Source organism: Perognathus longimembris, chromosome 8, assembly GCF_023159225.1.
Source record: "Perognathus longimembris pacificus isolate PPM17 chromosome 8, ASM2315922v1, whole genome shotgun sequence".
Classification (NCBI taxonomy): domain Eukaryota; kingdom Metazoa; phylum Chordata; class Mammalia; order Rodentia; family Heteromyidae; genus Perognathus; species Perognathus longimembris.
The window spans coordinates 43,744,535-43,761,668 of NC_063168.1; the positions used below are offsets into that span (position 1 = coordinate 43,744,535).

A 17,134-nucleotide genomic window follows, 5' to 3' on the forward strand; every position below is an offset into this window, starting at 1 on the left:
AATATCCCAATTCATGACTGAAAAGCCTTCTAAAGCAACTGTCCCCATGCAGATAATATCCTTGGTAGTCACTCCCACAATCCACTGAGTCATGGCATGCAGTACAGATTACAGAATTATCTAATTATCGGGACAGCTGCTGATTCAATACCTTTTGTGTGCAAAACATGGGGGAGGTAATCATATTTTTATAAAGACCTGTATACTTTGCAGAGCATTTGCACATTTATTGTCTTACCAGCTCTCATTCTCACAATGACCCTCAGCAGTAAATAAATGAAATGGCACCATGATGTTTCTGATGAAAAAAAATGTTAGTAGAAGGTACTAGATTGTCACCTGTCACCTATTAAGTTAGGAGCAGTGCCTAAGCTACAGCCAAATGCTTAATTCAGTATTCTTCCCTACCCCCCCCCACCCCCACTCTGCATTGGTTCTGGGAGAATCTATGAGAGAACAAAAGTCAGTAGATGTTAGGAAGTGAAGAAGATCATTACTGGAAGAGGCAGAAAGCATCAATGCCTTTCTGTGTAACTCAGTGATACAACAAATAATAACAAACAAACCTACATGTTGAGGCAGATACTTTGAATATGTGAAACTGTAAGAGTCACAAACAAAATCCAAGAGTTTGAATTTTAACTATATCAGTAGAAGTAACATAGAAATAGAAACAATGTAAGAAATACAAATACATCTTCGAGACTCAACTTCATTTGTTAGTGAAGTGTAATACCTTTATTTCCTACAAAGTATAATGATTCTAGTACCACACACTATTATATATAAGTAATGAGATAATGTATGTATATCACATTTTACAAAGCCTAAAAATAATTACTAAAAGGACTAGCTATTGACTAAAATAAGGAAAGAAGTTGGGTGCTGCAGTGAATAATAAGCCACAGTAGCTGTATTGAGCATCAGTTGACAAGTAACCTTAGAAATAATTGTCAAGGGTAAATTCATGTGATATTTGTGAAGATGTAAGGAGAGATTTTCTATTGCAGCTTATTTAAGTAAATTATCACCGGGGATTGTGAAATCTTCCATGGAGCTCTTCAAAATGTACTTTATTGTTGGGTGCCCATGGTTCATGCTTGTAATCTAACTACTCTGGAGGCTGAGATCTGAGGATCACAGTTCAAAGCCAGCCTTGGCAGAAAAATCTGTGAGATTCTTTAATCTCTGGATTACTAGCAAAAACCTAGAAGCTCAAAGACAGTGTCTGTCTTAAACAAAAAGCCAAGCAAGATTGAGAGGGCCTGAGTTTAAAACCCAGTACTGTCATACACACACACACACACACACACACACACACACACACACACACACACAAAGTTGGCTTTATCAATCTCACAGAAATGTGCCTTTCCCCTAAGATTTCATATCTTAGATGAGATCATTTGTTTATTACATTATATGTGAATTTCATTTATGTGTTATAGTATTCCTTTCTTAAAACAATTGGAAAATTATATTCTTACCAGCATTTAGATCCTCATTGGCCTATATGTGTTTCCATCCATTCTTCCAAAGAACTGTTTATAGATTTCTTATTATTGGTTGTATTCTTGTTGTATTATAGAGAATATGATATTCTATTATAGGCATTACAAGTATTTTCTCTCCTCCTTCGTAATGAGTTCAGTGGGAATATGAGAAGAATTTTGAAGGTAGATGTGAAACTTATTGCATCTATCCATTTTTAAAACTTTAATTTTATTGTCAAGGTGATGTACAGAGAGAGGGGTTACAGTTACATAGTGAGTCAAACTTGTCCATTTTTTAATTGATTACTTTCCACTCTTGGGCTCATCAGGTCACAAACACAGTCAAGTCTTTGTAATCAGAAAGTCTAGTCTACATGCCAAACTTCTGGCCACTCGTGGCATCCTGTGCTTGTAACCCTAGCTACTCAGGAGGCAGAGATAGAGGTTTACAAATTCAAGGCCAGCCTGGGCTACTAATGAATTCACGGCTAGTCTAGCAACTTACAGAGACTGAAAAAAAAAATGTATGTGAGCTGTGGATGTGGCTCTGTGTACTTTCTAGCATATGCCAGAAGTACTATGCTAAAGTACTTTCTAGCATATTATGCCTTGGATTCAATCCTCATTGTGAAAGAAGGAAAGAAAGAATGAAAGAAAGACATAAAGAAAGAAAGAAAGAAAGAAAGGAAGGAAGGAAGGAAGGAAGGAAGGAAGGAAGGAAGGAAGGGTGAAGCAGGAAAAGAGGGAGGAGGAGGGAGAAAAGGAAGGAGGGAAAGTAGATTGGAAGCAAGGTAGCGAGGTAATTTCCTTTCTTTTGTAGGGGTCACTTTTACAACAGTGATGCTATGGCTGTAACTTCCTTTGGTGGAAAGAATCAAGTTTGAGTAAGGAGGTATGAGTAGATCATGAAGGGCCATGAGAACAGTAGATAAGTAGGCTGATTAGTAAAAACCCTGATGTTTTCAATCAATTCCTTCAAAGTTTAAAGGCTTAATTTACCATGTGGAAAGTCTGAGGACCTTGCAGATAACCCAGCTGTGGACATAGGGTTTACAACCTGCAGGTTAACTGCAAGAGGATTCTGTAAATGCTTTCATCCTGCAGCCTCCCCAAAGAGGTGAAAACAAAGTGTTCCACTGCTTGGTCATTTCTTGGTTTCACCAAAGTCATACACGGGGTGCATTGCCTTTTCTTGCCCATGTCTTTCTGTGGTGGTAGCAGGCTGGGCTAGTTGGGTGGACTCGACTGTATAGGCACACAGTGAGTCTCTTACGTGTCTGCCATCCATTTCTATGCAATACCTAGTTTTTTGGAGAAGATAACAATCCTATCTTTCTCAGTTTCTCTCCTTTCAAAGCTGTCATTTGGTAGTTTAAAAGAAGCAGAAAAACAAAACAAAACAAACAAAACAAAATGGTCAGTCCCAGAAGTAAGCAAGGTAGGAAATGTTGATTGATTTCCAGATTATTTTTGTACCTCCAGTTGATTTGGGAAGGACTCAGTCAAACCTGGCCTCTCTTGAGCCTCTTGATTGGCCAATTGGAGTGAGATTCTGAATAAGACCAGGATAGGGTTATGGGGCAAAGAGAATAAGAGGGATTTAAAAACATGTAGCACCTCCCACTTCTCATAAAACCATAGTCAGTACAAGTGAAAACTGGATGTGTTGTTTCCATCACTGTGTAGTATTTGCCTACAAATGGGACATTTAGACATTGCTCCCTGTGAGCAATGGCTTGAATACTTGTTTCTTCTTTCCTATGTTGTTGTTTGCTTTTCATTTCTTTATTCTTAAAAGTGATGTAAAGCGGGGTTACAGTGTCATATGTAAGACAGTGAGTGAATTTTTTATCCAACTGCTTACCTCCTCTCTCATTTTTCCTATGTTGTTTTGAACACTGGAAAATAGGAAAACATACTAAGCTTTTTTTTAACTGGGAAAGGAGAAAATTGAACTAATCTCAATTCACACACACCCCAGGAGTCCTACAATTCCAATTTTCTTTTCACAGTATTAATGAAAGAGTGTGCTGGAGGATCCATATCTTCCCCTGTAAATCTGAAACTATTTCTAAGGCCCCCTAGAATTATAATAGCTTCCACATTTATTAAGACATGAATAGAGTTCTGATCTAAGATCATTGTAGGTAATTCTTTTCTAGGTGAGGTGGAGACTGAAATTTGAAACGATCTGTTTTCTTTTGAACCTAGCATTAAACATCTTGGTCCAAGACAGTAAATGAGAAAGAAGTTCAATAAATGCATGTTGTCAATGATTTTGTTTATAAAGAAAGATCATTATAATGCAAGATTCCAACAACCCCAGAGCATAAAATAATACTTGTAGAACATTATGGAGTTTTATGCTCCTTTATATGCTGATCTAAAATATATAGCTTACATTCTATTTTTTGCCCTTTATGGTTCTGTTGTTATTGTTGCTCATGGAGCTTGAATTCAGGGCCTGGGTATTCTCCTTGAGGTGTTTTGGCTGAAGGCTTAGGCTTTACCACTTTGAGCCATAGCACCACTTCTTGTTTTCTGATGGTTGATTGGAGGTTAAGAGTCTCAAGGAGCTGGGCACCAGTGGCTCATGCCTGTAATCCTAGCTACTCAGGAGCTGGTATCTGAAGATCAAAGTTCCAAGCTAGCCCAAGTAGGAAAGTCCATGAGACTCTTATCTCCAATCCTGCTAGGGCTGGCTTTAATGTATCCTCAGATCTCAGCTTCCTGAGTAGCTATGATTATAGTTGTGAGCCACCAGCACCTAGCCCCTTTATTTGTTAAGAGATTAATAATTTACCATTTCTTTCCTTGAAGTTCAAATGTTGAATTTTCACTGGCATCAGTATAGAGTGACTCTCATGAACCATCCTTCATGGGACAGGGTCACAGCTGATGAAGAACCAAGGCTTTAAAAGTCTACACTGTAGGTACAACCACAGGAAGGTGATACAAGAACATCATCAATAATAGAAGCTACAGATACACATGGGACGTTGAAAGTAGTTACAACTGTGATATAACAATCGTTTCCATAACATAGAGTTCATTTCACTTAGCATCCTCTTATGTGTTCATAAGGGTATAGCTGTTGAGCTATTGTGATCCTCTTCTGTGACTTGCCTAAACCTGTACTAATTGAGAGAAACAAGGTTAAAAAAGACAAACAACTACAAAAGCAATACTTGCAAAACTGTTTGGTGTAAGTGAACTGAACACCTCATGGGGGGAAAGGGAAAGGGGGAGGAGAGAGGGGGGTATGAGGGACAAGGTAACAAACAGTACAAGAAATGTATCCAATGCCTAACATATGAAACTGTAACCTCTCTGTACATCAGTTTGATAATAAAAATTTGAAAAAAAAAAGTCTACACTGAAATAAAACCAGCCCAGAAAGTTACTTGGAAACATTCCCTTACCCTGAAGGCTAATTTTGGAAACAACAGAAATTTAATAAGATTATATTGGAAGACTCAACATTGAAGCATATAAAATAGTTCCATAAAAATGACAATTTTAACTGAGCTTCTGGTGGCATGATAACAGCTGGAAAACTCATCAATGGAAATATAAGATCCTCCCCTCCCACCCATCCTCCATCAAATCCTCATTATATGTCTCAGAATTTAGATCATTAAGCATCATTTATCATTCATATTTTTAAAATATCAATCAAGAACACTTTTACTTTTAAATAACCTTTGATTGCTATGTTTCTAAACTCAAAAGAACAAGTAAGATTGTCAAACATTTCAATTTAAATGTGAAACCTTTAACAAAAAATTCATTCGTATTCAAAATTTACCTTTCAAAATACATAATTTGAAATAGCATTTGTAAATCATCTTTCTAAGTCATTTTGAATTTTATACTTCCTATTTACATGTCTTAAAGTGTAAATAGGTATCATCGGACAAAAAAAAATCTGGTACATACAGGCTCTGATGCAAAGTTTATAATTTAATGTATCATATTGCCATCTGTATAACATTTTAAAAAAGTAAATACTATATCATTTTCCTTTGTAAATCATATAATTTTATCTGTAAACAAAATTTAAAGCCAGCATGATAACATAAAGCATGAAGTATGTTTAATGAAGAAAAAACACTGGGACATTTTTTTCCAGTAAGAATTATTTTACATTGTGATTTCAAATTAAGAATTTGGCAGTATGGGTTTGTTTATTGAACACCTTTTTTTGCAATGCAATCTGAACTGTATATCAAAGCCTAAAGTGTCTCTTAAATATGTTTGTCCTAGGGCATTTCTGAAATGTCACCTATTTAGTCCATATTTAGGAAAATGATCTTTTCTAGAAATGCAGTGCTAAAGACTGTCAAAAATAACACACATGAAGACAATCTTTTTCCTTGTCATGTTCATTTATGGCAACTATCTTAGACTGGGCATGGCTCTTCATGCTAATAATCCAGTTGCTCCAGAAGCCAGCATAAGCATAACAGATACGGAAGTTACTATTAGTATCAATAAGCTGGTGTGTTGACATGCTGGTAGACCCAGCTACCAGGGAGGCCTTAGGAGGATATCAGATTGAGCCTGGACCTGACTAAAGACATCAGGCACCACCATACCTAAAGGGAGGGAGGCATTGCTCTGGTGATAGAGCAACCTGCCTAGATAGAGACAACCCTGAGTTTACTCCCATAATAACCATCTCAGCACACTAGGATAAGTTAAGTATTTTAAACATTTCACTTTCTCATTTTTATGCAGAGCAAAAATTGCACTTATTCTTACTTTTATTTTTTATTGTTTTGTTTTTCTTAAGTCCCAGGGCCTCATATATGTATGCTAGACAAATTTCTCCTTTCATTATTAAAGTACTAGAAAATGTTGGGCATTTTCTGTCCGTTTTCTACAATGTCTTGTCATCTGATATGAGTAAATTGGTTTATGGTATGATATAGAAATATATTAACTGTCTTAACACATGAAACTATAAATAAATAAACCTACCTAAATAATGGTGATATTGATTATACAATAAAAAACAGAATTCATGGAATTGGCATACAAGATTCCTCATAAATCCTCTAGACAAGGGCAGCATGTGGATCAATTCCTAGGAAGGAGGGAAGCAGACAGGTGGGGAGAGAGAGAGGAAAAAATGGGGGGAGGAGAGAATTAAAAGCAATTTTCTTTTTCTCCTAAGCTAACAGTGTTTGTCCCAGGAATCTTTTTATATCCGTTTGTCTTGCTATAAAAAGTGAATGTGAAAGAAGAGATTGTGGGTATGAAAGAGGTCCTAATTCTTGTAAGGTCTCTGTCCTTGTTAATGCCAGCAATAGATAATGAAACCTGATGCGAAAATGTTTAAAGACTTCAGGTAGCTTGTAAAGTAAACATACCTGCTTTTTCATATGTAGGTTTGGCAATTTACACACAATTCCAGTTTGAACCCTTAATAAAATGGAGATAGTCCAATTCTAAGTAGATTGTAAACCTACTTTACATATAAAGATATAGTAGTATAATGGTACATACATTATGCGTAATTCCTGATCATTTCTTTCCCTTGCATCATTGAAACAGGAAATATAAAGTTCTAATTAATTCTTTTCATAGCTAGTGACCTGACTTTAATGACATATGCACCATAAAAGTTGAATATTTGTCTGTAATCATACTGAATCACTTACATGTATTGCCTTGTGACTGCCATCAGTCTCTCAGAGAAGTTTGCGATTGACCCAAATTCCTTGTGCCCCTGAGCCCAATATGAACTTGCTACAAAAGCTTGAGCTATCTGCAAAAGTTAACACTTCACTATCCAAGACTAAAAGACACTTTATAGGGTTTATCCCTTAAGCCACATATCTGACCTCTGGCCTCTTTTCTTCCCTCCCCTCCCCTCCCCTCCCCTCCCCTCCCCTCCCCTCCCCTCCCCTCCCCTCCCCTCCCCTCCCCTCCCCTCCCCTCCCCTCCCCTCCCCTCCCCTCCCCTCCCCTCCCCTCCCCTCCCCTCCCCTCCCCTCCCCTCCCCTCCCCTTCCCTTCTCCCCTTCTTCTTTCCTTTCCTTTCTCTTCCATTCCCTTCCCACCACCCTTCCACCACCACTTCTGTTTTTTGGTGTCAGTACTGAGCTTAAACTGGGGGCCCGGATGCTACTCTGAGGCTTTTTCAACTCAAAACTAGTGCTCCAGCACTTGATCCATAGCTATACTTCCAGCTATTTGGTGGATAATTAGAGATAAGAGTCTCATGGACTTTTCTGCCTGGGCTGGCTTTGAACCATGATGCTCAGATCTCAGCCTTCTGAGTTTCTAGGATTACAAGCTTGAGCCCAAGATGCCAAGCTTTCATTTGTTTTGAAAATTTTTAAGCACTTGTCTGAAAGGGTCAAAAGAGAAAGTAGCCACAATTTGTCATTGCCAAAATATGGAACCAACCTAGATGCCCCTCAGTAGTTGAGTGGATCAGGAAAATATGGTACATATACACAATGGAATTCTATGCCTCTACCAGAAAGAATGACATTACCCCGTGCATAAGGAAATGGAAGGACTTGGAAAAAATTATATTAAGTGAAGTGAGCCAGACCCAAAGAAACATGGACTCTATGGTTTCCCTCATAGGGAATAATTAGTACAGGTTTAGGTTAGTCATAGCAGAAGATCACAATAGCTCAATAGCTATTACCTTATGAACATATAAGATGATGCTAAGTGAAATGAACTCCACATTATGTAATCAAGTGTTATATCATTGTAATTATTTTCAACATGCCATGTGAAACCATACCTTTTGTTTATTTGTTTGTTTCTCTTGTATTCACTTCCTGTGGTTGTAACCCCGCTATGGCTGTATCACATCTGAACACCTGGATACTGTATATACATGTATTAATACTAGGGAAAGGAAAAGGAATATCAAAATCAAGAGACAACGGATAAAAAGACAAACGATTCCAAAAGCAATTCTTACAAAATCATTTGGTATAAATCAACTGTACAACTCATGGGGGCCTTGGGGGAGAAAAGGGGGAGGCAGGGGAAAAATGAGGGAGGAGGTAACAAGTTGAAGAAGAAATGTACTCACTGCCTTACATATGAAACTGTAACCCCTCTGTTCTTTACTTTGACAATAAAGGAAAAATATTAGAGAGAGAGAGAGAGAGGAGCCAAAGTAAGTTTTACTTTATTCATACAGCTTTATCTCTGCTCAGATAAAATATGTAGATTATTTCAGTTATTAAAAGTGTTGTTAGTATATTATGGAGTATAGAAAAAATGCAAAATCAGCAAATCCATGAGATATATGAACTACTTATGGTTTTCTTTGATTTAAATCCTTTTTTTATATTCCTAAATGCTTAACATAACACTGAATTTCTCTTGTATATATCTCTGAACAAATTATGCAAAAGACATTAAACCTGACTAGCCATTTATATTATTATACACATTAAACTAAATATGAAACACCCTCAAAGGTTTTTCAGTGATCATCAGAATAAAGCATTAAGGGCAACCAATAAGTCAAATAGCATTTATAATTCATAAATATATTTAGATTTCTCTAGCCAGTAAATGCACCTCTGGGGAAAATGTCCTGTTAACACATAAATACTTTTGATCTTAGGAAAACTTGAGGGAATTAGCATTTAGCTCACAAATTTGAAGGATAAACAGAGAAAAGTGTTAATTCATTAGATAAGAAAGCAACTGTAAATTCCAAAGAAGTCTATGGTAATATCTTTTGTAATGGTAATTAAATGTTTAATATAAATGATGGAAATGACAAAATGTTCCTCTATTGGGCTTAGATTTTAGTTTTAGAGAGTCTTTTTCTATCTTACTTTTTAAAAAAATTGGTTCTCTCTATATGTATTCGATGGAAATGTTTTTAGGTTTCATATGACATAAGCAACATTTTAGTCCTGTTGCAAAGCAGGGGAGTAAATAGGAGATGTTTCTCAAATGCCCACATATAATAAATTCATGTTTTGCTTTTTTCTTTGCAATGCCATTTTAGTTTGAAAGCATTTGTTGTTAGAATGCCATGCAGAAAGTTGTTTGAATATCATGTCATGAATAGTTAAATGTAAAATTAATGTCACTACTCTTGGACAAGATATTCCAATTATGACACCAATTTCCAATTGGAAATGCATGTATGTATATGAATGTGCATGCATCTGTTATTTGAGATAGAGGAAAATGATGGGTGATATCTATCAACATGCACTCCCAAATTGACATGTTGAATTGAAACCACTTAATACAAATACTTAACAATAATTTTTAAAAGAAGAAAAAGAAAAAGTGAAAAGAAAATTTAAGTCCCACATTAACAATCCTCAGATTACTCTCATGGGCTGAATGCTTATAACCTCATTCTCTGCCATTCCTTTCTAACCAAGTGAGATAATTGTGAAAATGTGTTGCCTATTCATCAAAGCATTCAAAGCATTTCATCAGGTAGGAAAAATGATGTAAGTTAACATTTAAATAAGTTTCTCTTCTAACCTCTTGGAATGCCCTGCTAAGAGAATGCTCCCCAAAAGGCATAAGTAGAAAGTTGTCATTTAAGAAAAGCCAGCAGCTGAGCTAATTGGCACACTTTGGCAAAGAGGACTGTATTTAAAAGAGAAAATGCAGTCTTTGATCTGTCACATTAGTGGCCGTTACCTCAGTGGGTTCTTTGCTTCTTGAGAAGAAATTAATTTACTGTAATCAAATATTGTAGATTATAGTTTTATCTCAGTCTACCTTGGCCAGAGAAGTATTCGGTCACATACATATGTTTTGTAAAACAAGCAATGACATAACCAACGTGATAGAGTGGTTTCACCTGCTATATTTTGATCTAAACGGTGCTGTAGAACCCATTCTAGTGAAGATTTGAGAATGAGAAGCATTACTTTCTAAATAACTGTACTTGTATGACTTTGAGGAAGGAAAACCCCTTTTCTATGTCAACCAAAATAAATCTCATATTTAGGTGAAAAATTTTTTCATAATGTTTGAAAATGAACATAGCACTAAAGGCTAGATGAGTTTGCAAATGATTCCCTGTAATAAAGAGAAACTTTTGTAGAAATGATAAAAAGCAATGACTAAGCAATGTTTGGGGTCGTGAAATAAAAATGCAGTTTTCATCTTCTAGAATTTTTCATTTCCTGATCTATATAGACATATATCACACAAATGCAGACACGTGGATTGTGTCTGTATATGTGTATATATAACATATATACATATTATGTATAAAAATGTGTTATATATAACACATTTTTATGGTATACATAACAAATGTTACATATAACACATACAATATATTACATGGGTGCAATATGGTATAGATTATCACACATAAAATATTGTATATTATTGCACATAAGATATATTATTCATATTTGGATGTTCATATTTATATAAGCTTGAGGTAGTTTAAATTCATTGTGAACTATTTATAAGGAATAATGTTTAGAATTTTATAGTAATTTCTTAGCCTAATAGAATCTGAAATGTATTCTTTTCCTGTTGGACAAGAAAGAAGATGGAGATTCAGAGAAGATAAAAGACAGTGTATAGAGATAAAAACAACATAGGTCATTTTCTCTCCATACTTTCTTTTTTTTTTTTTTTTTTTTTTAATTTTTTTTTTTGGCCAGTCCTGGGCCTTGGACTCAGGGCCTGAGCACTGTCCCTGGCTTCTTCCCGCTCAAGGCTAGCACTCTGCCACTTGAGCCACAGCGCCGCTTCTGGCCGTTTTCTGTATATGTGGTGCTGGGGAATCGAACCTAGGGCCTCGTGTATCCGAGGCAGGCACTCTTGCCACTAGGCTATATCCCCAGCCCTCTCCATACTTTCTAATGCTTTTAGTACACTCACACACACACACACACACACACACACAAAATTGGTGGTGCATAGAGAAAAAGAAAGAGATTAAAAAAAAGAAAAGAGAAAAAGAAAAAATGCTCCTCATTCACTTCCTTTACCCCGTTTTCCCAGTAATTCCCAGGGTTCTTTCTTTGCCTTCCATGGACATCCAGAAAAGCAATTAAGTGCCCCATAACCTATTGTTTGTTCAAGGGAAGAGCTTTACTTACAACTTGGAAAGACTGGCTGAGGGTTTTGTCAGTTGAATAAAACTAGGCCAGTCAGTTGTCTATTATCATCTATTATATGCTGAGTTTTTGATTCAAAAGCAATCTAGAAGGCATTCCAAGTTGATTTTTTTTGAAAATGTTTAAAATTTCCTCCAAATTTCAGCTTTGAGAATCAATCAATGCCAGTTTATAAATAAAACATATTATTTTCAGTAGTATATGTAATATGATATATTGTATATGATATAATATAATACAACATTGAAACATCATATATGATAGCATATTGTATATATTATATATAATATAATGATGTATGTGTGTGTATGAGAGAGAGAGAGAGAAATGAATCTGAATCTGAATCTCCAACAGTAAAAACTAAATTCTGCTTTGGTGTATAAAGATGTAGAATTGCACTTTAAAAGGCAGACAATTAGATACTTGAAATGCCTGCATTATCTTCTTCTTCAGCACTGGTTTTATTACAAGGCTGTATGAATTCTAGAGTAGTCCTAAATTTAGCTATCCCGATCCAGTTAGTGTGAGCACTAATTGTTTTATAGCGACACCAATTTCATTCTTAAAGTGACTTCCTCTAATAGTGTAAGCTAGGCTATTCTGATTGCTTGTGGTATCTTGCATTTACAGTTCTCTACCTAACTAGAGTGAATATGGAGGGCTGTGTTTGAAAGACAAATTTTGGCTGAGAAAGAAAGAAAAAAATGGAGAGGGAGAGAAAGAAAGGGAGAGGGGGAGAGGGGAGAAAGGGAGGGAGGGAAAGAGAGGGAGGCAGAGAGAGGGAGGCAGAGAGAGGGAGGGGGAAATGGAGAGGGGGAGGGGGAGAAAGGGAGAGAGAGAGTGGGAGAGAGAAGGAGGCAGAGAGAGGGAGGGGGAGAAAGGGAGAGGGAGAGAGAAAGGGAGGGAGGGAAGGAGGGAGGGAGGGAAGGAGGGAGGGAGGGAGAGAGACACGGAGAGACAGAGAGAGAGAGAGAGAGAGAGAGAGAGAGAGAGAGAGAGAGAGAGAGAGAGAGAGAGAGAGGCGCCCTGGGATTTCTCCCTCTAATAACAGTATGCTTTTCTTAAAGCAGTGGGTGCCATTTTCTTAGTGGCTAAAATAGCTGCTAAGTGTTAATCTAGTCTAATCTCTGGCCTTCAGGAACCTTAATAATCATTTTGTTCTCTCCGTTTCCTATAGCCAACCCAACCCGCGTGGGCGGCCGAGAGCCTTACCCGGGCTCAGCAGAGGTGATCCGGGAATCCAGCAGTACCACTGGCATGGTGGTGGGTATTGTGGCTGCAGCCGCCCTGTGCATCCTCATCCTCCTCTACGCCATGTACAAATACAGAAACCGTGACGAAGGATCCTACCATGTGGATGAGAGTCGAAACTACATCAGTAACTCGGCACAGTCCAATGGAGCTGTGGTAAAGGAGAAACAACCCAGCAGTGCGAAAAGCGCCAACAAAAACAAGAAAAACAAGGATAAAGAGTATTACGTCTGATCCCAAGATCTTCAAAAAGGACCCTTGTATAGAAATAGTCTTCATTTTATCTGAGACATAATATAAACTTATTTACTTTCCTTTTTATGAAGCACATACAAAAGAAGACAGGGAATGCAATCAGGAAGGGAAGACTGTTTTTAAAAACAACAACCAACAACAACAAAACAACAAACAAGTATCTCATGCTCTTGTTTCTCAAAAAAAAAAAAAAAAAAAAAAGAAAAAAAGAAAAAAAAAGGAAAAAACAAAAACAAAAACAGGGGCCAATAAATTCCCTAACATCTGCAGTGTTTTTATTTACTCTGCCTGTCTTTATGTTGCTGGAACATTTCTCAAAGACAGTGATGACCGCACGCATTCATAAAGCAAGGAGTATTACAACACCGAGTCACAACACAAAAACAACACAAACATAACACGAAAAAAATTATTAAAAAAAAAAAAAAGAAGCTACCTATGATCCTGGATTTAGCCAAAGTGCTAGCGCTTTCCTGAGAAGTCAGATAGTCTGAGTGCCAGAGAAGACTGTCATTGGAATGAGCCACCCTGCACACCTTCATAAGCACTCCGGTGCAGCTGGAGCAGAGGTTGAAATGTGTATTTGAAATGAAGTGCTGGCTTGTTTTTGAAGACTTGTGTTGGAACACATTGAAAAAAGCCCATTTCTGTTTGTGAGAGGAAATATAAAAGTATGGAGGCCTTATTTTCCAAAAAATAAATAAATAAATAAATAATGTGAAATATAAGGCACATTTTCACACTAAAATTTAAAAAAAAAATGAGAGGGCATAGATGCAATCATGGGGAAACTTTCATGCACGCTTACTATGTTATTACATATGTTTATATAAAACCCATCTCTGTGTGCTTTCTGGACCGTGATAAGTGACGTTTTATAGCCTGTTGTATAGAAAATGCAAAATATATCTCTGCTCTTCGGCCATTTTTGGTAAACTCAATGTTACAAGTGTTGCTAAGTATAAGGAAGTTTTATGACATCAGAGCAACAATTATTTCAGTCAGATGATTTTTTTGCCACCATTATAAATTGCCACACTTACTTTTCTAAACAAGATTTACAGTGTAGTGTTTATTCTAAGAAAGATATGTATGAATGTATATAAAAAAGACTCAGCTACATTTTTCTTACATGTACAGCCTTCATTCTGTTGCAATTAAGTTTTAGTATTTGTATGAAAGGTGTGAATTAGAAGGTAAAATATATACATATGTATCTTATAATCTTTTTCTCCCCCAAATTTCACATGCCCATATATGTTTACCATTTTCAATCATACACATCACATATACACACACACACAGAAACACACACACACACACACACAGGAATCCAATACATATGGTGGATGCCCCAAATATGCATACCCTAACAAATATTCACTGACACATGGAGAGACAGGAAGGAGAATAGTCGTGCCAAGGTATTATGACAAATTAGGGTGATTTGCTTCATTCAGATCCTGACCCCAGGATCCTCAAAAAGATTTTTAGTCTCTAATGAAATGGAGCATTTTCTTATCAAATAGAATATCGCTGGTATACTGCTGCATGAATATGACACATTATGTTGGCAGGGGTATGGAAGCAAAGTCTATCAATCCACACCTGAATTCTGGCTGCTGCAAGTGAAAAACTTTGTTTCCAATAAGATAATCTAGATATTCTTTTAACCTGATGTGCATGATCAATCTTTTTTTGGAAAGTCAACCCTTTCTCAACTAAAAAAAAGTATTTTCAATAATTTTTCACTCTGTATTACTACCCATTCTAAAGATCATTGTCTATTAATTGATCACTGACTAAATTTTAACTACTCTGGTTTTTCTTTTGTATCCTTAAATATAGGTTTTGTTTAACATACCTTAAGTAATAGGAAAGTATAGATGATACACTTGTTTTTGCATATTGTTTCAATGATGTTCATAGCAATAAATTATTCATATGAGGAAGGAATGCAAAGGAAGTCTGTTATTACATGGCAAAGTGATGCTTTGGCAAGAAATGGTCACATTACTTGAACATCAAGAATGGTACTAGATTTCATACAAGAAAAGATACCTTTTACAATTAGCTTTAATCAGCAAAGGCAAAAAAATGCAAAACATCTTTTGTGATACTTTCAGTGATGAAAAATGCCAAGAAGTGGCCTGGATTTCTGACATAGAATACTTTAGAAATACATGCAATTCATAGCAAATCACCATGATTTACAGTTGCCAAGACATTGTGTAAGAAATCTCAAAGGCTTTTCATGACCCAGAAAGTAGATGGCATACAATTTAATATCCATTTCTGTAATTTCAACTACTTTTTAGATTTGTTTTAATTTGCCAGGTTAAAGAACTCACAAGTCTTTTCCCACCAATCCCTCTCATTCAATCTTACTCAGGGAAAGCCAGTGAATTAAAAAGGAGATATAAAACCACTAATTTACATCTTAAGGTTAGAAAGAAAATGGTTGCTTTTCCATTTGGTCTGTTGAATTTGACCTAGTTTCATATGCAAATGATCTAAAAAGTGATAGATAGTTAATTGAATAGTTGTATTTTAAAGCAGTCTATCAATGAGACAGGCTGTCTGGGATTGATTACAATGACTTTTTTCCCTCCAGCATAATCTTTTAAATTCCACATGATGATATAATCCTCTATTGGAAATAAAACTATTTCTAATCCTATTGAAGTACACCAAACCTAGAAGTTATTTTCCCTGAATGGTGAAAAAAGAGAAAAGACTTGTATAAGATCGATGTATTTTCATACCAATTGAATCAGGGTTCTTGTAGAGTTTGCAGTTAATTGAGAATTTCACACAACCTGGCATAAATTTGATTACATCTCTAGACTGTAACTTTTCTGATTGAATCTGCTTCTTTTTTTTTTTTTTTTGTAATCCATGTAATGTGTTGCCTTTTTCAAAACAAACAACCATGACAATAATTTGTGAGGTGGTCAATCCTTAAGACGTCCAAGAAAGGCCACATGATGTTACCCTTCTAGTACTTTGTGTGATTGGGTATATAAGGGGTTTGTTTTGTTTTTCTGTTGCAAGGCGCCAATTTATCCATTATTGGAAATGCTAAGCAAGTGGAATTTACTGTTTTGTTAATAAAATATTTCTTAATACAACTGTGGGTTTACTGGTTGGAAATATTACATGCGGCATCATTCTGCGATAAAGTAAAGGTTAAAAAGAAATTGTGTCCTCAGACAAGCTGTCTGGGAATACCCTTTAAGCATCTCTGGATTCACACATTTAAAAATGTATACACAATGACTAGGCACCAGTGGCTCACACCTGTGATCCTAGCTAGTCAGAAGGCTGAGATCTGAGGACTGAGGTTCCAAGACAGTTCAGGTAGGGAGGGCCGTGAAACGCTCGTCTCCAATCAACTACGAAAAAGTTGGAAGTACAGGTATCCCTCAAGTGGTAGAGCACTAGTCTAAAGCAAAAATGTTCAGGGACAGGGCCCAGGTACTGACTTCAGGCCTTAGGACCAGCCTGCATGTGCACTCATGTGCGCGCATGTGCACACACACATACACACACACAGTTGCTTTCACATCTCATATTCCTACAAGGATTTTAATCTATCAGATAGTGACCCTCCCCATATCCTGAATTCTCTCATTGAGATTTTCCCTGAAGTTAAATCTCAGTTCCTGCAGAATGATTTAAACAGATCAGATTTTTTTTCCAAACATTAGGGCATCATTTTAAAATACAAAATTGTGAATTAGGATTTTTTAAATTTTTTGTGTTTTCCATCCTCACTCTGATTGAACTTGATTGCAGAGATGGTCAATCTTGGCCTGCCTTCCTATCATGTTTAATTATGTTACTCTCCCCTCATATGGACTTATCCCACTTTGAAGACAAACCCCCAAATTGCAGTCAGTTCCCTTCCCCCAGTCTACTGAAGAACATTTCTACTCTGTGTTCACTTTCACAGGCTGATATACATGTATGCTCACCTTCGGCTATTAGCAGGTCCTGTGTCTACTCTGTCTTTATTTCTCAACACTTCACTG

General features: G+C 36.5%; 1 protein-coding gene across 10 annotated transcripts in view; it reads left to right on the top strand.

Annotated features, from left to right (window-relative positions):
• Positions 1 to 16,231, top strand: part of Nrxn1 (neurexin 1) — a 1,045,218-nt gene extending 1,028,987 nt beyond the window's left edge. For all 10 annotated transcript variants that reach the window (XM_048352955.1, XM_048352948.1, XM_048352950.1 and 7 more), the window contains one exon: positions 12,772 to 16,231. In XM_048352955.1, the coding sequence (XP_048208912.1) occupies positions 12,772 to 13,079 (308 nt within the window). In that variant the 3' untranslated portion in view covers positions 13,080 to 16,231. The remainder of the gene's footprint in view (positions 1 to 12,771) is intronic.
• Positions 16,232 to 17,134: the final 903 nt, after the last annotated feature.